The sequence below is a fragment of the Rhinolophus hipposideros genome (genome assembly GCF_964194185.1).
Source record: "Rhinolophus hipposideros genome assembly, chromosome: 8".
Taxonomy (NCBI): Eukaryota; Metazoa; Chordata; class Mammalia; order Chiroptera; family Rhinolophidae; genus Rhinolophus; species Rhinolophus hipposideros.
Genome location: NC_138054.1, coordinates 14,356,118 through 14,381,767, shown reverse-complemented (window position 1 = coordinate 14,381,767; position 25,650 = coordinate 14,356,118). Strand labels below are relative to the sequence as shown.

The window sequence follows — 25,650 nt, the reverse complement described above, 5'->3', positions numbered from 1 at the left end:
ATAGTGCTTAAAGTTATATTAATTGTATATAATTTCCTGCAAGTTTCGTATCCAAAAAAGAATTTTAAATGCTTATAACCAGATGCCTCCCGTGGCCAAAATAAAGCTGCAGTAAAGTACTTCTAGATACTTACCTTATAGCAAGGTTACGTACTTCCCTATAAACCTTCAGGAGACGATTCTGAAAGGATGTTTCCTTTTCAGTTAATTATGTTGATTTGTATAAAGCTTAAATTGATTTTGATTCAAGTTAAGGCAGGATTATTTTAAACTAGTCATTCCTGCTTAGTCAGCAAAAAAATGTTTATCACCATCAAAATTTAGCTAAATAGCATCTTGCCACAGAATAGCCAGTACTTTAATCTTAACCCACAGACCACTTTTCAAACCGAACATTTTCATCAATCCGAGTCTTGTCTTGCATATTTTTATTCTTCTACTCTTAATCCTATTTTTTTCTCTTCTACTTTAAATCCTGAACTTGCTTCCTTTTTATTTTTGCTTCATTCCTTCTGGAACTTTTCTTTCTCCCACCACTTTGCAACCTCAGAACCAATCATGGAATGAAATCATATGGAGCCTTACCAGTCATAAATCACTGCTTTTGCCCTTTGTCGTCAACTATGCCTAAGGACTGATTAGTAATTTTATTAATTGGAAGTCTACATAAACTTAAAATATGGACATCTCACAAGGAGAAATGACCAGCTTCTAAGAGTTTGGCCACTTTCACCATTAGTTCATTTTTTCATCTTTGGCAAATTTTGATAATTACTACACGTGTACAACTGTTGACAAATTTCTGGTATGAAGGATCCTGAAAACTTTTATTGGCAAATTTTAAAATGTTTGACCTATGAATTATCAATTACCCCTCCAAAATTGTGCTCGATCGTCTCTCATGGTCACCATCACCCCTACCATGGTGCTCCCTACCAACCCAAGTATCACTCACACTATGCCTTGGAGACAGTTAAGCAGCCTCAGTTGGGTCCTTCCCACAACACACACCCCCAAAGAGGAAGAATCCATTAGTAAAACTTTTACCGAAAACCTTGTGCCTTTTTTTGTTAATGTCAACTGACCTTGCTCAAATAGAAGAGAAATACTAAATATTCCTTATCCCCCTCCTGTAAATACCAGCTAAGAAATTATATCATAGTTAACATGGAAATACAAGATTTAGAGGATCTAACACTTTAAAAAGTCTAATTCTGAAAGAATTTTTCTTCTAGTTGAATACCCAGTACTCAACCGTATTACCTTATCAGAGTAGTACCTTCAAAGCGTCAAATCATTTGCTTAGAAACTGTCTTTGCTAGTTAGGTAGTTAAGAGTGACATATGCATTGGTAATGGTGTAAGTAATGCAAGTGTTTTCCTGATAATTTTTTTTTACTGTCTTGCTAATTGCTATTTCCATTTTTAATCATCTTTCCCCAGAAACTCACAATCTGCCAAAGCAACCTCCTCTTGCCCTAGCAATGGGACAGGCCACACAATGTCTAGGACTGATGGCTCGATCAGGAATTGGATCCTGTGCATTTGCCACAGTGGAAGACTACCTACATTAGCTATGCATTTAAGGAGCTCACTCTTATATTGTGGCATATAGTCAACATGGAAGTAGACCAGCTCTGCTGATTTGAAATTTAGATTTTTTTAATTATGTACTGGGGACAGGTTTTTGTCGCTTTACATTGCTTCCTAGTTTACAGCATGATGCAAATGATTTTCTAACTTAGTGTTAGGAGAAATTATTTTCCATCTTTAACCTCTTAGTTGTCTAAGAGTTAAATATTACTGAATCTCAGACGTTCAAATTGATCATCACAAATCCTATAAAACAATTACCTAAAAGAAACCAAAAAATCCTGCCTTCTTTGTCGGGGGGTTAGGGGGGAAGGAAATGGAGCAAGTTGTGTTGTGTTAGCATGTGGGTGATGTAAACTTCAAATTGGGCAATGTTCCGACCCCCGCTCCCATATAAGCATTCAATCAGTGTAACTTGCAAAATGCATAAACATCCGACAGTTTGAATTGATAGTGTTGATGGAAGAAATCATTTTTAATGTGTACTGTAAAACTTGAAATACTCAGGAGCTGAGTGAATACGTTTGTTGCTACTTACAATCCCAACCTGTTAGTCCCAGTAGTTTTGTTTTAACATGGTCTTTTCAACTTTGTTTCCTGTTTAACTACCAACTACTTCTGTTGTAGACTCACAGTTTAACTGTTGTATTATAACAGTATTACATGTCAACGGTGTGGTTATGACCTTTATTTATATAAAAACCAAATATTTAGTCAATTTACCGTGTCTTAATTTAATCTTTGTACACCTTCCATTTTTAAGTGCTTAAATGAGTACTATATTGCAATAAAAATGTAGTGATATAATTAACCAGCCATTAAAAATTTACTTCTCCAGATATTAGAGTGTCAGCTGAGTTTATATATTAGGTACTTGCATACTTATGATTAATATAAAATTAGAGCAATGTTTTAATTTTAGAGTGATTTTTACTATAAATCTGAGTTCTACAACTTAAGACTGCCTTCAGTTTACTGGTTTCTCTGTATTATGGTCAAACATGATATTGTGAGTGACACAGAAAGAAAAGAGGAAATTAATCTCCTTATTTTCATATTCGTAAGAGATGTTACTTGCTAGCAAAGCAAACCCTCAAACTAGTTAAAAGTAAACGTTAAACAAGCTGTTCAACAGTATAACCCTATCCTTTGGTTGACTATTATTTTGTACACTGAGGATTGAACCTTCATTAAGAACAGATATTTATCTACACTTGGATATTTCACTTTTTCAGTTATTTCTCTTGCTCATTCTGTATTTTGTGAAGCAAATTCTCATGAGTAGCACCGAGAAATTAAGGCACCTGAGAACTGCAGACAAAAAGACTTTTCATGGATGTCCATTTCTCCTTCTCCTCCCTGCCATTCCTGCCACCCAACTGCGGGTAGTGGGTGAGGGGGAGAAGAAGTGTCCTTACTGGTGTTGCTTATAGTCAATTAAATGGATAAACAAAAAGAAATGGAAACAATTCATTTTAAACTGCTGTTTCTTCCAGGACCCTCAAAGGCTAAAGGCGCACGCACCTGTACTCCAGAATGATGACATGTGACGGGGTACTTCCACAAATTATGATTTGTGTAATGACCCTTTACAGTGATTTATAAATGATTTATTAGATTTTTTTAAGACAAGTCAATCTTCTAAACTATTAGTTTTATACATACAAAGTTCTCATTCTTCATTTAGCTTTGATCTACTTCTTAGAAGTTTTTCATCTTTCTGACCATCCACCGTTTTTTAAACCTCTTAGCATTTTGTTTTTTCTGGGTTCCTAGAATAGAAAGTTTGTGCAGTAAGAATATTGGAGATACAAAATTTCCAACAAACAGTTCAAAAATTTTCAAGATACTCTATATGAGTAGAAATACTAAAATTAGGTCTATTAAATTAATTGTATATAGATGTATACATACTACACTGACCTATATTTTCAGACGCAATTAAACTATTAATATAGAAGCCATTGTAAGAAAAAAGATACTTTGTAATTATTTGAGTATTTATCTCATTAAAAAAGAACATCATTCAATATATAAAACAATCAGAGCAAAGACAATAAAGCTGGACCTTACCCCAACCATTATTCAAAAACTGGGCTGCAGCCTTTTTCATTGGTAACCTCTTGTTGTCAAGAGACAGGAACTTATTTACTAGAAAAGAGAATTATTATATTATTTCTTTGTTTATTTTCAGTAAAAAGTGAGAAAAACAGTCCATGAGGAAATTTACCAGTAGTTCTGTTGGTTCCAGGACCATATAAAGAATTTTGTATGAAGGCTTTGGCTGCTTGTTGCCTCGAATCTCTCAGATCTTGATCTTTTAGCCTTAGAGCCCAGTAGCTTTTATTCTGGCTGGTGATCAACACAAAAGTCAAAACGAATGAGGTTGATTGATAACATGCTTACTTCTCAATAAGGTATTTTTGTTCTCAAAAAGTGGGTGGAAAAACCAAAATCTTGATTTTGTAATATGCACAGGTAATGAATAAAACTAAATTACAGGGCTATTTTATAAGAAATCGACTAATATTCACATTTTGGTAGAGCAAATTATTTTGTTTTTATATAAATATAACAATTTGTTTTCCCACAGAGGATCCAATCTGAAATTGCTAATTAAAATATTTTTCCCAAATAAGCCAAAACTCTCAAAAGATCACCTTCATATCCTACAGGAAAAAAAGAAGACTCTTCTTACCCGACAGACTGAACTTTTTGTACTTTAGCTTTCTTGGAATCGCTTCCTTTTTCACATTCTTCATTTTTCTTCTGTAAATTAACTAAAAAATTGAGTTTTATTTCTAGTTAGCACTTATGTAAAAATAAATCAGGAGCATTTACTGGAGTTCACATTAAATACTTACTACACACCAATCTGATGCAGTTTTTATTTGTAAGAAATATAGGAAATAGGCCCAAGCTAAACTTGGCTAGCTTTGTTCCCATGCTCTCTAAGGGCCATTTGACTGCAAATATCTGCAAATGCACTTGACACATGAGAAATTATTTAAATTAGAATAGTTCATACCTTCTTTTAACTTTCCTGGTGATTTCTTTATGCTAAGAGGAGAACACAACACAAAAATTGACTGGTATGGCAGATAGCAAAGATTATTCAACTTGTTACACAATTTCATCTGGTTTTACAAATAAGATAACCCCCACCCCTTTCATTGCCACCATCCTCAGTTTTTACTCAGGATCTTGAATCAGTTTTAGAAAGCAAGTCACTCCCCAATGGACTACCAACTCCTACAAACTAGTATATTCTTGGATGGGAGTATCTTCTCAGAATTTGAAATTTGAAAGCATATTAGCAGGCTACCAAAGAAGGAGACTGCTATGGTTAAGGGGAATTAAGAAGGAGATATAACATGTCACTTGAAATACAAACTGAAATGTGATAGGCTTGCCTCACTTCATTTGGAGAAATCGCAAAGGATTAATGCAACAATTTAAACCCAAGACAAGGACTAGCCTTGAGGAGTCTGGTCTGAGAGACAAATGTAAACTGAGAAAACACTATTAGATGCCTGCACAAAAGGACTTGCCCAGTAGAAAAGCTATAAACGAGGTAATGGGGTGAGTGAAGTGAGAGAACACAGGTAACGTGGGCTTGGTTGTAAAAGATGAATGGGGAATTGGCCACCAAATGCATGTTAGGTTGGTGCAAAAGTAATTGCGGTTTTAAAAGGTTAGTAACTGCAAAAACCGCAATTACTTTTGCACCAACCTAATGTTTAATATATTCGAGATCTGAGTAACTTTCAAAAAGTTCTACAGAAAATCTGAGAACCACTGGCCTAGGTACAGAGATACAAGACTATGCTTCTGAATTTAAAAGCATTAAGGGGAGACAACGGGGGATAGAAAAATGACATATTTAGAAGTCTAAATTTACTGGGGGGTTTGATTCTGTGAGATGGATGAGAAAGAGGAAAACAACAGCGTTGGCTTTAAACACTGAGTGATGGCAAAGCGACTAAATGAAATGGGGAAAAGGCGGCAGGACAAGTTGGGCAGGTAAAGGCAAGGATGGGACAAGTTGCGTTTTAGGAGTCTGGGTAAGTGGCTGCTACTACACTAAATGATACATTTCAAGACGCTTGTTTTATTCACTGTCTTCCCTGCGCGAACGTAGCACAATGACAGTTGCTCAACCACTGGTTGAATAAACAGTCTGAGGTCAGGAACTCAGAAGCTGGAGTCAGCAGTGGGAATGGACAAAAAGAAATGGCAAAAGACTGTAAAGAAGTGAAATACTTCCCTCCACCTTTCCCATCAAATTCCACTATGTACGGCGTCGCTAATTTAGGCTTTCTTATTCAATTACATGGATTCAAATAAATGTCTACACCAGTATGGAATTCAAAGACGGGCGTACGTAGGCAGATACTGTAACAAGGTTCGTTACTTACTTAGTCTGTGAAACTGGAGTTAACTTCTCTAGAATGGAGTCTGGAAGGAGCTTCCTTTTCTTAAAGACACGTAAAGTCAAAAGGTGAGGGACGTGACCTCGTACCCGGGACGACACACACGGCCGCTTCTGAAGCGACGCGTCTTAAGGACAGCCTCGGCCGGGCGCCAGCGAGTGCACCGGGCTGAGCGCGGCCCCCGCTGCCTCGGGGCCGGGGGACAGCGGGGGTCGCAGGCCCTGGCCCGCGTTCTCTGGGGGACCCGGCGAGGCCGGGAAGGGGCCCCGCCGCCCGCCGACGTCCCGCAGTGCGTCCCGCGCCCGGAGTCGGCGCCCCGGCCGCCCGTCCCCACCACGCTGCGTTCCGCCCGCGCGGCCCTCCTAACAGCAACCCCGCCGCCGGTAGGACAGCGCCCCCCGCGGGGCGGATCGGCGGTGACACCGCCGGCTGAGTGGCAGTGACAGGAACCGCAAGATTTCAAACTCGCGATGCTTCTCACTCCCATTTTCAATCGGTGGACAGCCAAGACGACGCACATCTGTGGTTTCACCGATGTCAAGAGGAGTGTTAGCGACTGCTTCCCCAGCCCCGATCCTACCAGCTTGTGCATCAAACGTGGGAACTCCACCCTCGGCCGGGTGGTGAAAAGGGGATGCCGTCCTACATTCCCACCTTCTGTTCGATGAACAGCTCCTCGCGTCGCTTCCTCTTTTCTTTCAGAAGGGTTTTGTCCCTGAAAGGAAGGGTGACAAGTCAGTGCGGAGACAGACACACGGGGACGGCAGGGGACGGGGCCCGGCCGTAGGCTCCGAACCTGCGCGCTGTCTCCCGAACTCGCCGCTGCTCTGCCCTCGCTTCCGCCTGGGCGCTGGCGAAAGTCAGCTCCTCCGGGGCTTCGTCGTCGAATTCTTCATCCCCTTCGTCGTCCTCCTCCAGCGGCTCGGCCGCCGCGCCGCTGCTGGGCTGCCCGAGCAACAGGCCGTGCTCCGCCTCCTCCTCCGAGGCGGGCTGGCTCTCGTCCACCATCGCCGACGCCGACGCCGGGGTGCGGGACGCGCGCGGCCGGAGCTGCACCATGGCCCACGCCGCGCCGGGCCGTCTGACCTCTGACCTGGAAGCAGCCGCCCCAAGCGCAGTGTGAGGTGAGGGGTAAGCCGCGCTGGTTCCATCGCCCCCTGCAGGCTCGGAGGCCCCATTGAGAACGGGGACGTGAGAGACGGCCCAAGACTAGCGGAGGCCCGCGCACGCGCGGCGCGGCGCGGCGCGGGGCGGGGCGGGGCGGCGCACGCGCGGGGCGGGGCGGGGCGGGGCCTACGGGGAGGATGAGGGGTTTCCTGCCCGAGCCCGCTGGAGGCCTCCCGGCTCGCGCGGCGGGGCGCCGGCCCGGAGAGCTCGCGAGGGCGGGCTAGTTTCCTGGAGAGGCTTGGCCGGGTCCCCGCGCTCCTCGAGGCGGGCTGGCGCGGGTCACACCGTCCGGTGCCCAGAAACCCGGTGAGCGCTAGCCCCAGTCGCCCCATCGCCGCCTTTGTTTTGGCGCCGGATCCGCTCGGTGGATCCAGTTAATCTGTATTTGCAGACGTGGCTCCTCCCTTCGCTCCGCACTCCACGAAGTGGCGTTTCGAAGGGAAGACACACGCTATAGCGACAGGAGCCGGATGCCTTCAAGCCCGCGGTCGCCGGCGAGGACGAGGTGGCAGACAGGCTCGTCCACGCTCGGCACCCGACGGGGCTCGGCGGCGCGGTCGCCGTTTCCCGCCCCCCGGCCGCAGCCCGAGCGCTGCTCTTCGTCGCCGACACCCTCCCGCGGTTACTCGGACTCCGCGTGAGCGGAAGCTCTGGGAGCAGCCGCCGCTCCGGCTGCCGGCCGTAACCCCGGACCTTCCTGAATCTGGGAAAAGGACGGCGGCCCTGAGACGGGGCGAATGCAGCCCTAGTGCTGTTTATTTAGCCTCCCAGGATACTTCATTTGGGGGCACACAGGGCCCTTTGTGGGCTCCGTTGTCTTCTCCCACGAGAGTGACGATTCAGCCTTCTCTGAAGAAGCCAACCTGTTGCACACTCGCCAGGCATTGTTACCTGCGGCTCCCCCCCTGCTGAGCACCCCGGTGTGGCCTCCGGTTCTACCCCAGCCCCCACCCACCTGACTCCGGAGAAGCCCGTCAAACACGCTCGCGTCCGCCCCGTCCCCACCTGGCCCGTCTCTAACTGCGCTCTCCTCTGACTTGCACACTTTTCCATTCCTGTCGTCTGCATACAGCATAAGCGTTCACGGCAGCTGCCCCAACCACTCTGGGAACTCCTGGGGCCGAGAGCCATGCCTGCCTAATTTTATTTCTCATGTCTGTCCTATGGTAGATGTTCAATAATACTAAATCCAATTCAGTAATTCCTACTTCACATACACTTTGTATTTTCAGTTCTCCTTTCATCTTCTCTAAGAAAACCAAAACATGAAGAAAAATGTCAAAGCACGGACACAAAACAACAGCGGCTGGTGCCAAAGGCCCAGTATGAGAGGGGTGACAAAGGACAGTTCTAGAGTGTCTGGGCCTTGGTCAGAGAGAAATTGAAAATTAAAAATATAATCAGACCCTCTGAGACAGCGTGCTGACTTCCATTACTGCTAACACTAGAAAATGTATCAAGTCTTGAGAAACCCAACAACGAACCTATTAGAAATGAATACTGGCACTAGAAACTAATATAAAAAACTTTAAAAAATTTTTTAAGTGAATGATGGTATTTTACGTACAAAAACTACATTATAGTCATTACAAGTACCCTCAGCGTACATGCTTTGACCCACCCGTGTGAAATGTGAACCAAACCGTAAAGGTGCCTGGCTGGCCCTTCAGACTCCTTGTAGGTTATGGACATTGCTCTTGCCCATGCCAAGGACCTTTGGGATTTATTAAAAGGTATGACTTGCAAATGCAGTATAAAGTTTTATGTGACAGTGCCTTGTCGTCTGTTTCCACAAAAGCCAAAGTGGGTAACATTGAATGCAGTTTTGTAAGGGCTGACGTGATGTAATCACCCAAGGAGCACACCCGATCCAACGACCTTGTTATGTGTGACCTTCCTACACTGTTTACTAATGGGTTGCTCCTCCCAGTCAGGCCTCTGATGTTTGCGGGACAGCAGGCTTTCCAAGGGCCCTGGGTGTTGCATTAGGTGGTGGCGCTAGAGGCTAGAGGCGAGAACTGTAGTTTTTACTACTTTACTCCAAGGTTAAGTCCCATGGGAAACTCTCCCTTCAGAATTCAGAGTCTGGGAAAGACTGGCAGACCCCGTTGTATGTTTATATTTAGAAATAGTCAACCATCACCTCTCCCTTTCCTCCCTGGCTGCTAAGAAGTCTAGTGCTAAATTTTAGGCAGTTATGTTTATCCTTGGAGTCCACATACTTGCATCGTTTTTTTCATCCTGACTTTTTTCCTTTTTATTACTTTTCTCTTCCTTCCTTGCATGAGTTCTTATTGTATTCCACATACTTTGAGCTAAAACAGCCAATCAAGGTAAATACTGAAAACAAAAAGTCCCCCAAAAAGATATCTCTTGGGGTCACATCTTTATACAATAAATTACCTACCGTAGAGAGTGATTTAATTTTCCTTCAAAGCTTGTACAAAAATCAGAAATACCAAGGTTTTACCCCTCTACTTATATCATTGCCCAAATAGCAAAAATACAATTGAGATAACCACATTTTTAAGACACTCTAATTACAACTTTTTTCCCTCCCAATAACAAACCAAGCACATCAGAGGTATTTTATGCTTAAGATCAAACCAAATAACATGCGTTAACTTTACAGTTCTCTGATTTCTTGTAAATACGTTTGCTACTGTTACCTCTAAGACCATATCACTAATCAACAGGTTGGATCCCGCAAGGGAATCAGAGGATGTCTTTAGATCTTCCAGTATTCATCTCACCATCCACAGGATTGTATCTCCTGTTTGGCGCTTGGTACTTAAATGTACTATAATTTCTTCCGTCCCCAGGACAATTAAGAAACTGTTTCAGTTTCATGAGGAGCAAGGGCTTCAGGAAGAGTCTTACCACAGGGCCCCTGGAAATGAAACCTGAAACACGAGAACAGATACAGCAGTTAGGAGCAAAATCAACATACTACGTCAGCAAGTTACACATTTTTTTAAAAAAGATTTTTATTTAAAAATATAGCTAACATAACATATCATATATCACTTTCAGGTATACACAATAATTATTCAACATTTATATACCTGAAGAAGTGATCATCATGATAAGTCCAGCAACCATGTGACACCGTACCATGCCATCACATATTGACTATATTCTCCATGCTGTACATTACATCCCCATGACTTATTGTTTTACACCTGGAAATTTGAATTTCTTATTCCGCTTCACCTTCCCCCCCTTTTAAAATTTATCAATTACAGCTGACATTCAATGTTATATTAATTTCAGTTGTACAGCATAGTGGTTAGACATCTGTATAATTTAAGAAGTGATTCTCCCTGACTAGTCTAGTACCCACCTGGCACTATTCATAAGTTATTACCATATTACTGACTATATTCCCTGTGCTTTACTTTACGTCTCCATGACTATTTTGTAACTACCAGTTTGTATTTCTTAATTCCTTCCCTTTTTTCAACCTGCCCCCTAACCCATCTATAACCCCAACAAATCTAGTAGCCATCTGACACCATACACACTTACTACAACGATATTGACTGTAATTCTAATGTTATACCCTACATGCCCATAACTACTTTGTAACAACCAATTTGTACTGCTTAATCCCTTCCCCTTCTTTCACACACATCCCCAAACCCCCTCCCATCTGGCAACCATCAAAATGTTCTCTGTATGTATGAGTTTGTTTCTTTTTTGTTTGCTTATTTTGTTCTTAGATTCCACATGTAAGCGAAATCACATTGCATCTGTCTTGGTCTGTCTCATACTCCACTCAGCATAATGCCCTCCAGGTCCATCCATGCTGCTACAGATGACAAGAACCCATTACCCTTCCCTGGCCCAGCAATATCCCATTGTATGTATGTACCACCTCCTCTTTATCCATTCTTCCATCGACGGACCCCCAGGCTGCCTCCACATTTTGGCCATTGTAAACACGGCTGCAGTGAACATACGGATGCACACGTCCCCTCAAAGTAGCATTTTGGGTTTCTTCAAATAAATGCCCAGAAGTGGGATTACTGGGTCCTTCTTTGTCTCTTTTTATAGCATTTGTTTTGAAATCTATTTTGTCTGGCATAAGTATTGCTACCCCAGGTTTTTCAGTTTTTTTCCATTTCCATTTTCATAAAATACTTTTTTCCATCCCTTTACTTTCCATTTGTGTGTGTCTTTCAATCTGAAGCAAGTCTTGTAGGCAGTATATGGAAGGGTTTTGTTTTCTTATCCAATCAACCATGCTGTGATTTTTATTGAAGCATTTAATCCATTGAAAGTACTTGTGGATAGATATGTAACAACTGCCATTTTATTATTCATATTTTTTATCTCCCCTCCCCCCCAATCTTAAAGAAGTCCCTCTAACATTCCTTGTAATACTGGTTTGGTAGTGATGAACTGCTTTAATTTTTTCTGGTCTGGAAAGCTCTTTATCTGTCCTTTGATTCTAAATGAGCGCCTTACTGGGTAGTCTTGGTTGTAGATCCTTTCTTTTCATCACTTTGAATATTTCCTGCCAGTCTCTTCTGGCTTGCAAAGTTTTTGTTGAGAAATCAGCTGACAATCTTATGGGAGCTCCATTAAAAGTTGCTGTTAGGTTGGTGCAAAAGTAATTGCAGTTTTTGTGATTATTTTTAACCTTTTAAACCACAATTACTTTTGCACCAACCTAATAGTTGCCTTTCTCTTGCTGCTTTTGGGATTCTTTATCTTTAACCTTTGCCATTCTAATTATAATGTGTCTTGGTGTGGGCCTGTTTGGGTTCATCTTGTTTGGGACTCTCTACACTTCCTAGACTGGTATGTCTATTTTCTTTGCCAGGTTAAGAAAGTTTTCAGTCATTATTTTTTCAAATAGGTTCTCAATCCCTTGCTTTCTCTCTTCTCCTTCTGGTACCCTTATGATGCGAATGTTGTTACGTTTCATGTTGTCCCAGAAGTCTCTTAAACTATCCTCATTTTTTTTCATTATTTTTTCTTTTTGCTGTTCCCATTGGGTGTTTCCTGCTACCTTGTCTTCCAAATCATTGATTCCATCCTCTGCTTCATCTAGTCTGCTGCTGAGTCTTTCTAGTCCATTTTTCATTTCAATTATTGTATTCTTCACTTCAACGGATTCTTTTTTATGGATTCTATGTCTTTTTATGCTTGCTATCTCTTTGTTGAAGTTCTCACTGAATTCCTTGAGCATCCTTATAACCAGTGTTTTGAACTCTGTCTTTGGTAGGTTGCTTGCCTCCATTTCATTTAGTTCTTTTTCTGGAGTTTTCTCCTGTTCTTTCATTTGGGATGTTTGTCTCCTCGTTTTGGCTGCCTCTGTTTGTTTCGATGTATTAGGTAGGTCGGCTACATCTCTTGCCATGTGGCCCTATGTAGTATGTACCCTGTGGGGCCCAGTGGCACAGTCTCCCTGGTCACCTGCTCCAGGTGCTCCAGGGGTGTCCTTTGTGTGGGTTGCGTGTGCCCTCCTGTTATAGTTGAGCCTTGATTGCTATTGGCACATTAGTGGGTGCTATTGATCCACAGGCTGATTGGCTGTGGTGTTTGGCCATGTCCACAGCTTATGAGCTGCTATGTAGGGGGTCTTACCCCACAGATGGCGGAATTCACCCCAACGGGCTCTGGTGCCTGTTGAGACCGCCATTTGGGTGTACCACTTGTGGGGCTAATTGGACAGTGCTCTGCTGTGGTCAGAGGCCAACCTCCAAGTATGTTGGTTCTAGGGCCTATTGCGAGGGGTTCTGGTGCAGCCCCAGGTCACCCACTGCCTGTGACTGGCCAGGGACTAGCTGGTAGGAGCTACAAAGTGACCCATGGTTGGTCGCTGCCTGTACTGGACCTGAAGGTGTGTGGGAACTGAGGATAACTGCCACCATTAATGGGCCTGGGGTAGCTCCACAAAAAGCCAGGACACTCCAAGGCCTGCTGCCACCTGCTGCATGTTGCCAGCTCTGAAAAGGTTCAGTTGATAAAGCCTCCTGCATTACAGAGTTGGGTTTGACGGGGTCTCAGTGAGTCAGCATGGCACAGCTGTGGAGCTCACCAAGCCAATCAGACTCAGATTTGGCTTTAAGCTTAGGGGGCAGGCTCAACACGGGAAAGATGGCAGCCACCTGCTGGTTGCATGGGTAAAGGATCCCGCACAGGGAAAATGGCAACTATCTTCTAGCTCACACCCCAAAGTCAATCACCTCAGTCTGACCACCGTATGTCTCCAATGCCCCCTGAGTTACTATCCCTCCACCAGAGCCCTGGGTGAGTACCTGTGAGCGAGTGAATCTGTGTGCGGTCCCTTTAAGAGGACGCCAGGTTTTCCAGCCGCCTTCCGTCCCACCTAGATGGTTGGAGTCCCCACTGCTTTTCACAACCACATGTTGTGAGGGCTCCTCTTCCCAGCACCAATACTCCTGGCTGGGGAGCCTGGTATGAAGCTGAGGTTCCTTGCTTCTCTGTGGGGAACCTCTGTGGCCAAGATGTCCCTCCCAATTTTCCTCTGCCATACATAGATATGGGACCAGCCTGTTTGGCATTTTTGCCTCTCCCACCAGTCTCAATGCAGCTTCTTTATATCCTTAGTTATAAAACTTCTGTTCAGCTAGATTTCAGATGATTCTCCAGGTTGATTGTTCTATAATTTAGTTGTAATTTTGATGTGTTCACGAGATGAGGCAAGCAGTGTTTACCTACTGGACTATCTTCGATCATTCTCCCTCGTCCTCCATCTTGACCAGCTCAGTTACACATCTCTTAATTACATGCAGAGGAAAATCCAAATTCTCACAAATATAGTATTCGGGATTTTTGTGTCTTCTTTCATCTAGCTTCTGACATCTCAAAATGTAGACATTTCACTATGGGTTGGCCCTTGTGACCAAGGTAATATAGGAAACCAACTCCCTAGAATTTAGGGGCTATAAATAATAATTTTATTTTAAGGGGTAGAGAGAGACATAATTGTAAAGAGTATTTCATGATTGTATTGCCAAAGTTATAATTGAAGTTGTAAAGTTTTACAATATCTATATACTACATTAAAACAGCATTCAAATGTACTGAGGACAAGAGAAAAATAGCCTCATGCACCACGCAGACCATAAGGATTTTAGCTGAGTCAACAGAACTCTCAAACCATCCACTGGACTTCACAACTAGCTCTGACTTGTAGTCAGAAAAATAGAGAGGAGGGGGGGAGTGAGGAGGAGTAGGAGGTGGAAGAGGAGGAAAGAGGTTAAAGAAAAAGAAGAAAAAACAGTGATTTCTGCTTCCTTCAAGAGAAAATACTTAGGACAGGAAAACAAAAAAAACCTAACCCTGAATAAGAAATAAAAGCAGGGTTTCTAGTATATTATTAATAAGACAGCCAAGTGAGCACAATTAAAAATGAAAAAAGCATTTGCTCAATGTAATTCATCATCCATATTGATACAACACAAATTGTGAATACCTTAGCTCTTAAATACTCTCTTCTCTCCAGAGTGCCGCTAATGGACATCCCTTATGTCCACATCCCAAATGGCACTTCCGCTCCTTCTGCCACCTGCAGCTTGTTGAACACTGGCCACTAGAAAGCTCCTCAGCAGCACAGTGGTTACAGTCCCTTGAGGACTCTCCAAGAATTACAGTCAGGCATGGAGAGCTTTTAGGGAATTCCCAGCCCCTCAATCCCACGCGGTCTCTTCCCCAAGAAAGTGACTTTCCACATTCAGTCTTCAGTCTTCTCCCACTTCGCAAAGGCATGCTGTAACCCTCACCCACCCCAAACCTTACAACGGTGCCTTATCCCAGAATGTGAAAACCTATGGGGTGCCAAATAGAGATGTTTGAAATACCGACGTTGAGCAGAGGAAACAAATGGTTTCTAAAGACTGGGTAACACATCCTTATGCAAGTATAGCCATTCCATTCTTGCTTTCAATAAAACTGAAAGAGGGTCTGATAAAATTGTCAGTTAATAGCTAACTAAATGAGATATAAAATTACTATGGGTATTTTAGCGTATAACTTGAAAAGAGGTCCAAAATCTGAGTGGCAATGCCATATAGGGGTTTATGTGGCCCAGCTTTCTCAGTATTTCCATCTATAAAAAGCAGGGGTTTATGTGGCCCAGCTTTCTCAGTGCTTCCATCTATAAAAAGCAAAAACTAAGAATTATAATTGACATTGAAATGGTGAAATTGAGCTTGGCCAGTAAAAATCTGCCCTACCGTCCCTCAGACGGGAATAAGAGACAAGCTAAAGCCAGCTGCAGAGTTAAATAGGATACAATATTTTTTCCCAGGACTAGTTGTGAAGTGTCGTTAACAACTCCCTTCATTGAGTAACTATTAATACGTACTTTTCACTTTACACACTTTTTTTTAGAGGAAATTTATTCTCTAAAATAATAAAGTATCGGAAACCTCACTGTTTGAAATTAAAGCAGCAAAGAATGAACTATCCCCTTGTTCCTGGAGGAGCTATCACTTTGTCCTTGAGACTCGGCCTTGATTTCCAACCCAGGTGCAGAGCTTCAGATAAGGGGTGTCTGGGCACAACAGTTCCATCTACCTCCGCTTTGTCACTTCCAAGGACACGGAACCCTGAGTCCTCTTTGCCAGCCAGAGCAGACAGAATCCCTTTCCACAAAGTTCCGCCAGTTGCTGAGTCTATCAAAACCTGCTTCATTTAAGTTTCATGTAAATTCCACCCTCCCAACAAATCCTGTAATTCCATCTTCTCTTTTGTTTGGGGACATGCCCCCTCATTCCTGTGGCATGGAAGGAATCTCCCTCATTATGTTGAGTTAGTAAACCTGTCTTCCCAGACTACAGGTTCGTTTCTGGTGACTACAGGTTACAACATGAACTCCGTCTCCTAACAATACGTACATGGACACACAAACTAATTTAAACAAATTCAGGTCCCATGCATCTATTGAGAAATGCATTTCCAATAAAATTTTACTTTTATGGAAGTATTAATCAAAATTTATCATTTATTTGTTGTTTTCAACGACATACTACAAATTACTGTAGTGATAATTCAATCTAGCAGAATTTTTTAACAGACCTTTTTTTAAGTTTTAAGAAACTGAAAATAATTAAATAATTCATGATATTTTGTTGCAAAATATTGGGGTAGTCAACAGATTTTCCAGCATAAAAATACATTACATTAGTACAAATGTGGTGTGGTGGAAGTAGAACAGAAATACAAGTTCAAAGACGAAAAGAAAAACTGAGACAGCTCCACTTGTTAAAAGGGCGGATGTATTTATTTTGTGAATGGATGATGATGGCTATCAAGCATTTGTGCCATCCAAATTTGCCTGGATACATTTCCAACCACAAAAGTTTTATTTTAAAATGTATGTATTTTGTTTGCAATACTCTTAGAGTCAAATCTTCTTTAAGGATTTTAAAAGAATTTAGATGTCAAGTTTAAATATGTGACAGAGGTACATGAACAAAAATGTTTGAAGACCCCTGTTCTAGCACCCAGTGCACTTTCCCCACCCCCTCCTGTTGTGGAATAACCAAGGCGACTATGTTCCAGAATCTGTTCATGCCACTTTTAGTGGTTAATGTAATTATCCAATTTAAAATTATGTAATAAACGGCACAAATATAGCTGCTAAAAGAGGGTTGTTTCTAGGAAAATTAACTGAATACTTTGGAAAGACTCAGTGAGTCACTAAAAATAATTCTGTTAAATTTGCTGTAGGTGGAAAAGATTGCGTCACAAGTTTCTTTTTGTACGTTTTCTCCACTTAAAAAAAGAGAAGAAAAATCAACACCAGAAGTTGTAATCCAGTGTTTTCCAAGATTTCCTGATGATAAAAGTCGCCTGAGGCACTTGTTATATATACAGATAAACAGTCCTCTTGCCCTAGAAATTCTGACTCAGGAAATGTAGACTGGGGCCTTGGGATCTGATTTTCTTGGTTGTCTGTTTTGTTTTATAATAAGGGCTGGGGTGATTTTTATCTTCAGGGAAATCCGGGGAACACCCCGAGGCTCATGAGTATGATTTACGCAAGAAAGGTAAGCTCCAATCAGCAGATTCCTACTCAAAGAAAAGGCCCCTAGCTCTATTAAAGAAAAAAAGTGAATGAATGTACATTTATGCTTTTAAGTGAAAATAAAATATTTCAGGCATCTATGTGTCCTTTTCTTATTCTTCTTGCTTTAAGTGACGTTTTTTTTTTAAATCAACAGACCACTAGGGGTCCAAATGCAGGACTAAAAGGGCCCTTATTATTGATCCAGCTACGTAGGGCACTGGAACCTCCCTGTCAAATGTAGTCAACTGTAAATTAAAAGAAGTAACCTCTTTACACTTGATAAGTAAACACATAATTAAAGTAGTCTATAAAACCATTTTCTGGCTAACGATGTCTTCTAAGCTCCACCAGCAATGGTGGCACTTTCTCTGGGGGCACTTCTTCCCCCACACAAACATGGTACTTCCTTCCCTTCCTAACCATCTCTTCTGGGACTTCCCCCCTCCGCTCCAGCCACACTGACCTCTTTGCTGTCCCTCCAATCTCAGTCACGCTTCCCTTGGAGCCTTTGCTCCAGGTGGTCCCAGCGTCTGGAAAGGTCTCAGCCCAGATCATCTCTTTAGCTAATGCCTTCATCTCCTTCAAGTCTGCTCAAATCTCTTCTCAGTGAGGCTGGCCTTAACGACCCCACTGAATCCTGTAAGCTGTCTGCATCCCACCCCCCCAACTCTACCTTTGCTTTTTCCAGTAGCTTTATCACCCACCTCTTCACGTGCTGTAGAATTTGCACATTTATTATGCTTGCTGTTTACTATTTGCCTCTGCCACTAGAATGCATCTTCACGTGGTAGAGTTTCTATTTTGTTGACTGATACATCTTATCCTAAGCACCTAGAACAGTGTCTAGAATATAGTAGAGACTTAGTAAATAAATTCCAAAGTTTAGAGAAATAAAAAGATGAACAACGTGAAGGTCGCAGGGTGTGGGGGGGCCCATGGATCTTGGCAGGCCCTGCATACCAGCCTAGGAGGAATGCAAGTCCCATTTCTGCCTCAGCAAATGCACTGACCCTTCAATGCCAAGGACGCCTGGGGTTGATTAACAGTCAAAATCTTAAAGCCTAAATCTGAAAATGCGTAGTGTGTACACTAACAGCAATGATTTATCAGAAGTCATCCAACACAGCCATCGGGGATGGGGAAAATGACAAAAACAAAACTGGAACTCATTTATATATTTCAGTGAGGCAAATCCTATAACTGTCTCTCAGTTAGGGTTGGGACAAAGAATCGAAAGAACTTGTGCAAAATCTAAAGAGTCTTCTGAGATCCAAGTTTAAAATGTAGGTAGCATTCCGGCTACCTATTTAGGTAATAAAGAAAATCAGGTGAAAGCAAACGTTATTCCAATTTTTATTTTTCTTATTAACTGAGAGCAGAGGTTGGCAAACTTTTTTCTTTAGAGAGCCAGAGAATAAATATTTTAGGCTTTGCTGGCCAGACAGTCTCTGTTGCAACTACTCAATACTGTTGTTGATCAAAACACATGGCCATGGCCGAGTTCCAATAAAACTTTATTTATAAATACAGATGGTGGGTGACTTTGGCCTATAGGCAGTAATTTACTGGCCTCTGACAGAAAATTCAACCAAAATCTGTTACATGTTAGATGTAAGAGAAAATTCTGCTATTGTTAAGCTGTGGGTTTAAAAAAGCCACCCAGTGGCTCTAGGCTTGGTTCTCCACTTGAAAAACTGAGTAGGGTAAGATGGTCACCCTAGTCTCCTCTAAATGTCAGCTTTGATGAGACCCAGATAAAAGCATTGCTGGCTTCACTGGTAAGTTATATTCATCTGGGAAAATTCCCAGACTTAGTGGTACAGACATACTCAGCTCCCCAAAGAGGCCAAGAAACAGATGGTTGTTCTGTGGTTGGTGCTGGTCGATGGGTAACTTGTCAAATTTGATCAAAGTTTCTAACCAGCAAGCAGCCTGTTCTGGACATTTCATATAAAAGGAATCATACAATATGATTCCCTTGTCTAGTGTGTCTGGTTTCTTTCACTCGGTATAAAGTTTTCAACGGTCATCATTACGTGGCATGTATGAGCACTTCATTCTTTTTATGGCTTCATAATATTCTACTGTATATATACCAAATTCTGTTTATTCATTCATCAGTGGAAGGACATTTGGGTTGTCTCTACTTTTTGATTATTTTGAACAATGCTGCTATGAACATTCATGTATACATGTTTGTGTGCACGTTTTTCATTTCTCTTGGCTATCTACATAGGAATAGAACTGCTGGGTCATATGTTAACTCTGTATTTAACCTGAGCAGCTGCCAGACTGCTTTCCAAAGCAGCTGCGCCATTGTACGTTCCCACCAGCAATGTATGAGGGGTCCAATTTCTTTACCAACACTTATTTTCCTCTTTAAAAATTACAGTAGTCCCCCCATATCAGCAGTTTCACTTCCCACAGTTTCAGTTACCTGCAGTCCAAAAATATTACATGGAAAATTCCAGAAGTAAACAATTCATAAGATTTAAATTGCATGCTGTCTGAGTACCTCACTTCATCACATAGGCATTATATCATCTCATCACAAGAATATAGGACAATAAGCTTTGTTGAAAGAGACTTCATTCACATAACTTTTATTACAGTATATTGTTATAATCGTTCTATTTTATCAGTTATTGTTAATCTCTTACTGTGCCTACTTTATAAATTAAACATTACCATAGGTAGGTATGCACAGGAAACAAAACATAGTGCATATAGGGTCTGATACTATCTGTGATTACAAGTATCCACTGGGGGTCTTGGAACGTATGCCCTGTGGATAAGGAGGTCTACTGTATAGCCCTGCTAGTGGTTAAGTAGCACGGTGTTGTGGTTTTAATTTGCATTTCCCTAATGATTAATGATGATTAGCCTCTTTTCAATGTGCTTAATGATCATATGTATATATTTGGAGAACTGTCTATTTAAATGTTTGGCCCATTTTTTAATTGGGTTATTTGTCTTTTTATTATTAGGTTGTGAGAGTTCTTTATATATTATGAATACAAGTCCCTTATCAAATATTAGACTTGCAAACATTTTTTCCCATTCTGTCTTTTTCACTATATTGATGGTGTCCATTGAAGTAGTTTTTAATTTTGATGAAGTCTAATGTATCTATTTTCTTATGTTACCTGTGTTTTTTGATGTCCTATCAAGGAGGCTTTGACAAACTCAAGGTCACAAAGATTTATTCTTGTATTTTCTTTTCAGAAGTTTATATTTTTAGCTCTTATATTTAGGTCTGTGATCCAATTTGAGTTATTTTTTGTATATGGTGTGATGAAGGGGTCCAATTTTATTCTTTTACACATGGCTATCCAGCTGTTCTAGCACCATTTGTTAAAAAGACTATTCTTTCCCTCATTGATTTGTCTTTGTACCTTTTCAAAAATCAGTTGACCACAAATGTGAAGGCTTAATTCTTAACTCTCAGTTTGATTCCACTGATCTATATGTCTATCCTTATGTCAGTACCACACGGTAACTTTCTAGTAAGTTTTGAAATTGGGAAGTCTGAGTTCTCCAACTTCATTCTTCTTTTCACTTTGGCTATTCTGGGTCCCTTGCATTTTCATGTGAAATTTAGGATCACTTTCTCAATTTCAGCAAAGAAGCCAGCTACAATTTTGACAGGGACTGGGTGAATCTGCAAATCAACTTGAGGTATATTGCCATCTTAAACATATTAAGTTATCTCATCGATGAACATGAATGTGCTTCCATATGTTTAGATCTTCTTTATTTTTTTTCAAAAAACATTCTGTAGTTATCAGAGTATAAGTTTTACATAGAGGGCGATTTTTAAAAAGGGTGTCTTCCTAGTTCCCACACTTACACACAAATGAAGAACTATGGAGTGAGAACACAGGCTATCACTGATTACAAAGATCTGGAGAAGTCTAGGACCAACGCCAGCTAACTTGCCTGAAGAGGCTCATACTGAAGTGTTTCTACACAGCCTGTGGCACATTTTTTCCCAGTGAAGACTTAGAACAGAGGTTCTCATCCTTGCTGCACATTAGAATCACGTAGGGACCTTATAAAAGTCATGATACCCAGGCTACACCTCAGATCAATCATATCAGAATCTCATGAGTGGTGCCCAGTCTGAGGGTGAAAACCACTGATTAAAGAAATAATAAGAGTTTCAGTGAAATATATATATTCCATATATTTATGTATGTATGTATGTATGTATATGTGTGTGTGTATATATATTAGTTATTTATATATAATGTATATATTAGTTATTTATATTCTACCTTATTCTAGAAAGGAATTAAGCAGACTGACAATAACATATAAACCAAATTTTAAAAAAAGGCAAAAAAGCAGGGGTGAAAAAAGAAAGCAAAACAAAGGTAAAGCCGTACAATGGCACCTAAAATGAGATGAAAAATGCATACCATGATGATGTGCTCTTTCCACACAAACATGAGCCACAAGATCAATAATATGGTCACAAATACAAACATTCTTGGTAATTAGACCAAAGAGGAATTTGCCCAAGTAGCCTCACAATGAGAGCAGCGGGCAGTGGAATTCTGTCAGGCTAACCTGCTAAGCCTACATCTACATGCCATGACCAAATCTAGCTGAAAAAGACAAATGAAAGCAACATCTAAGGAATCAAGGAAGAACTCTCAAAATGTGAAAAAAAAAAAAAAAGTCCTGTGGCAAACCACCGTAAAAAGACAGTCACCATAATCTACAGTTAACGACATTCTGTTCTTCCATAAAAGCAACTATACAGACCAAATAAAACACAACTCTGTGTCTTTTTAAAAATTAGAACAGTACAGAATTGTACACCTGAAATTATGTAATTTCATTAACAATTGTCACCCCAATAAATAAATTAAAAAAAAATAGAACAGCAGGTAAAATCTCTTTAGCTGACCACGTTCAAACCTCAATACCTGCCATCTCCCACCTTGGAAATCCTTGTACCTGAATGTGTTGGTGGCTGGAGTGGTTTCCATGTTAAATTCGGCCACTGGCACACCCCTGGCTGACACCTGGGGGGCAAACATGGCGGCAGGATAAACCACAGAGGAAGTTCCCACCTACAAAGCAAACAGATGGAAATGGACAAATGAGCAAACTATGGGGAAAAGAAACATTTTTTCAGAAAACCTCACATAAACTCGTGATTGCAGGCGTGAGGAAAGCTAAGCTGGCTGGGATAAATGGACAGTGTTTCAGGGACAAATGGGAAGTTAGGCGGCGTCTTTTTGGCTGATCATTGGAATTCAGGAGGACACACACTATGAAAAGGAGAGTTGTGCAAAAAGAGAGTGGCCAAGAAATGACTCAATCATCACCTTTTGGGGATTAGTTTTATTTTTGTTTCTGCTCTTTGAAGTGATGCAAATAATCTATGTTCCATTTTTTTAAAGTTAGATAATTCAAAGAATAAACATCATGTCTTTCACAATCCTACTAACCCCAAGATAACCACTGTTGACATTTTGATGTATATTCTTTCAGGTTTTTCCCAATGAATATACGTTCCTCACAAAAATGGGAAGACTACAATATACTTTACAAGCCAGCTTTTCCCAGCCATCTATCATGAACACTGACACTACACTCAGCTGGGATGCACTCAGTAAATACTGGCTGAACGAATATTCACACATGAGCCAGGGCCTCTGCTTTTAAAGATGTGTTAAGGAAAAGGTGAAATATGTCTCCCCTTTGTCCAATTAAGTCCACTTCTAGGGAATTTGTCCTAAAGAAATAATTTGAAGAGCATGCTAAGAGTTATGTCTGAAGCTATTGACCACAGCATTGTTTAAAACATCAACATCTGAAACAGCCTAAATGTCCAACAATAGAGGATTGGTTAAATACATCATTTACATTCATGCACTAGAACACCATGCAGCCAATTAAAAGACGATGTGCATTTGGATGTATTGACATGGAATATGCTAAGTGAATGGCTACATGATTAAAGGAGTTTCAAAACAGAACATACAGTATGAATGTGTTTCTTAATTTTAATCAATATGTGTACATCTGCATAAAAAAAGGTTTAGACCAGGGGTGGGCAAACGTTTTCTGTAAAAAGCCAAATAGTACATCTTTTCAGGCTTTGCAACCCATATAGTCTCTGTCACAAACATTCAACTATGCCATATAGTGTGAAAGCAGCCATGGACTGTATGTAGAAGAACGTACTGTGCTCCAATAAAACTTTATTTACAAAAATAGGTGGCAGACCAGATGTGGCCCATAGGCCACTGTCTGCTCACCCTGGCCTAAAAGAAAACATACCAAAATGCTAACACTAACTATTTCTGGGTGGTAGAATTATCAGTGATTTCTAATTTACTCTTTTTGTATTTTCTCAACTATATTTAATAATGAGCATGTATTATTTTTAAAATCAGAGCCAATAACATGTTCTTTTTATGATTTTGTGGGGGGTAGGAAAGGCTTTGAGAAGCCCAAACCATGGTCTTCCATAGTTTCTTTCATATCTTAAGATCAGTTTTTATTTATTGTTTCTTGGGTTTTCTGTAGGACACAAGATCCTTCAAAATGCATCTTAAGAGAAGGAAGGGAGGTGGGGAGGAAGGGAGGGGAGGGGAAAAAAAAGGAGGGGAGGAGAGAAGAAGGGAGGGGAGGGAAGGAGAGGGAACAACAGCAAACTCCACCCCAGTCCTGGCGTTTCAGAGAAGGGTGTGACCTACCACTAGACATAAGTCACAGAGGGCCAGCTCTCTGTGAACCTCCTCCAGAATGGCAGGCTCCAGGTTTTCTCCAAACCAAACTACATGAGGTCGTAGCAGTCCTCCACATGCTGCCTCTTCACACCTGTAAGAATATATCCTTAACCCCACCCCAAGCCCTGCCCTGCTCAGTCTGCCCAAGGAAGGCCAGGGGCCGCCCCAAATCCAGTCTGTCCAGATCAGTCACCTCTGATCCTTCTTATCCCCATCCCTGCGCTCCCAGCTCACATGAGCTTGTCCTGAACATGAAGTACTAACTTGAACTGCCTTATCAAGCTTTTATTTGGTCTGGGTTGATTAGTGACAAATGCGTTTCAGCCAAGCTTGACCTTCTCTTTTGCAATTACTTCTTCACACTCATGGGCAGGACTGTGCTCAGTTACCGAGACCTGGGGGGAACACTGGACTCGGATCTGCCTCCAACACCCCAACCACCCCCTAATTTCATCAATGACCTCCTCTCATTTTCTCTAAGATTCACCTCTCTCTTGACCTGTGTTTAGCCAAGTTCTATAGCGTCGATCACTAAAATTCTCTCATTGTTGACTCCCTACTACCTCTTAGTCCTCTTATATGTACCTTCTAAAATAATCTCCCCCAAACATCATTTTCATCATATTAATCTCCTATTCAGGAACTCCCCAGGATTCCCTGTTCTTTCAGCTCCACACTTTAGTATTTAGTAAGGAAAACCCTTATTAAGAAAAATAGAAAGGGTTCTGTGGTTAAATAAACCAGTGAAATATTAACATATTATAACCACTTTTTAGAGAGTAACAATGTATTTTAGCATATGACATGCTCTGAGAAGTCCTGCAGTAAAGCAAACATACTTGAACTTTGTTTAGTCTTGTGTGATTTGAGCAGGTAACATCTTTTCTTCAAGCAATGCCTGTGAACATCACATGGATCTACTTTCAGAAGGGCTGTTTTAATGTCTGGTTTTGAAAATTTGACATAAAAATATTTCTAGGGTTCTTTTTATATTTTTTAATCTACGAAAATTATGTTTAGTCCTATAATTTCATCTTTGCAAGAACTTTTCCTGTCTCCATAACCCTAGATTAGTAACACTGATGACAATGGAGGGGATGAAGATGATAGTAACTAACGTTTATTGCCCAGCTACGAGACACCCACCGCTGTGCTTTCTATAGACTAGATAAGCCTTCACAGCATAACAGCTTCAGAAACTTTCCAGACCTCAAATTGTCCTGTCCTAACACAAAGCAAAAAGGGACGGAAAAGCAGCAGTTCTCTTGACCTTGGTTTGGTTCATCCTTTGTTCTTTAGCTCTTGGCCTCATAGCGCAGGGATGGTTTTTACATTTGTGCATTTAAGAGGCATCTCACCAAATGAACTTAGATTTTGATTCTTAATTTTCTTTTCCTTTTTTCAATCTGGAACACCAAATAGAGATCAAAGTTTTTTACCCACCGGGGAAGTTTCTCAACTGGGATTCTGGCATCATGCGTTTCGGGTTCTGGAGCACTGAAATAAGCAATATTAGAAAAAAGAGAATGTCATCAGTATAATCAAAGAACAAAGAAATAACATAACCCCATGAGTTAAATATATTTGCCTGGCAGGAGATGGCACAAAACTCCTAATTAATACATGCTGACTGAGAAGGGTATTCGAAGGATAGACACCAA

General features: G+C 41.2%; 4 protein-coding genes across 6 annotated transcripts in view; 2 read left to right on the top strand and 2 right to left on the bottom strand.

Annotated features, from left to right (window-relative positions):
• Window positions 1-3,829, top strand: part of RANBP9 (RAN binding protein 9) — an 81,862-nt gene extending 78,033 nt beyond the window's left edge. The window contains exon 14 of the mRNA XM_081055036.1: window positions 1,443-3,829. Within this exon, the coding sequence (XP_080911162.1) occupies window positions 1,443-1,573 (131 nt within the window). The 3' untranslated portion in view covers window positions 1,574-3,829. The remainder of the gene's footprint in view (window positions 1-1,442) is intronic.
• NOL7 (nucleolar protein 7) lies at window positions 3,187-7,105 on the bottom strand. Its single transcript, XM_081055037.1, is given in 9 exon segments — window positions 3,187-3,304; window positions 3,306-3,364; window positions 3,666-3,743; window positions 3,823-3,944; window positions 4,291-4,372; window positions 4,621-4,652; window positions 6,011-6,069; window positions 6,680-6,740; window positions 6,822-7,105. Coding segments are annotated over 9 exon segments (774 nt in total). The 5' UTR covers window positions 7,085-7,105; the 3' UTR covers window positions 3,187-3,286.
• Window positions 7,083-8,721, top strand: LOC308500961 (uncharacterized protein; the record flags this gene model as incomplete). Its single annotated transcript, XM_081056447.1, has 3 exons — window positions 7,083-7,142; window positions 7,239-7,498; window positions 7,584-8,721. The coding sequence occupies 3 exons, from the start codon at window positions 7,083-7,085 to the stop codon at window positions 7,831-7,833; spliced, it is 570 nt and encodes a 189-aa protein (XP_080912573.1). The 3' UTR covers window positions 7,834-8,721.
• The window catches only part of SIRT5 (sirtuin 5), a 35,354-nt gene continuing 18,102 nt past the window's right edge, over window positions 8,399-25,650 (bottom strand). For 2 of the 3 annotated variants that reach the window (XM_081057118.1, XM_081057117.1), the window contains exons 6-9: window positions 25,433-25,486; window positions 23,957-24,080; window positions 22,206-22,321; window positions 8,399-10,095 (exon numbers count right to left, since the gene is read on the bottom strand). In XM_081057118.1, coding sequence (XP_080913244.1) covers window positions 10,020-10,095; window positions 22,206-22,321; window positions 23,957-24,080; window positions 25,433-25,486 — 370 coding nt within the window. In that variant the 3' untranslated portion in view covers window positions 8,399-10,019. The remainder of the gene's footprint in view (window positions 10,096-22,205; window positions 22,322-23,956; window positions 24,081-25,432; window positions 25,487-25,650) is intronic. The other variant, XM_081057119.1, reaches the window with a different exon arrangement.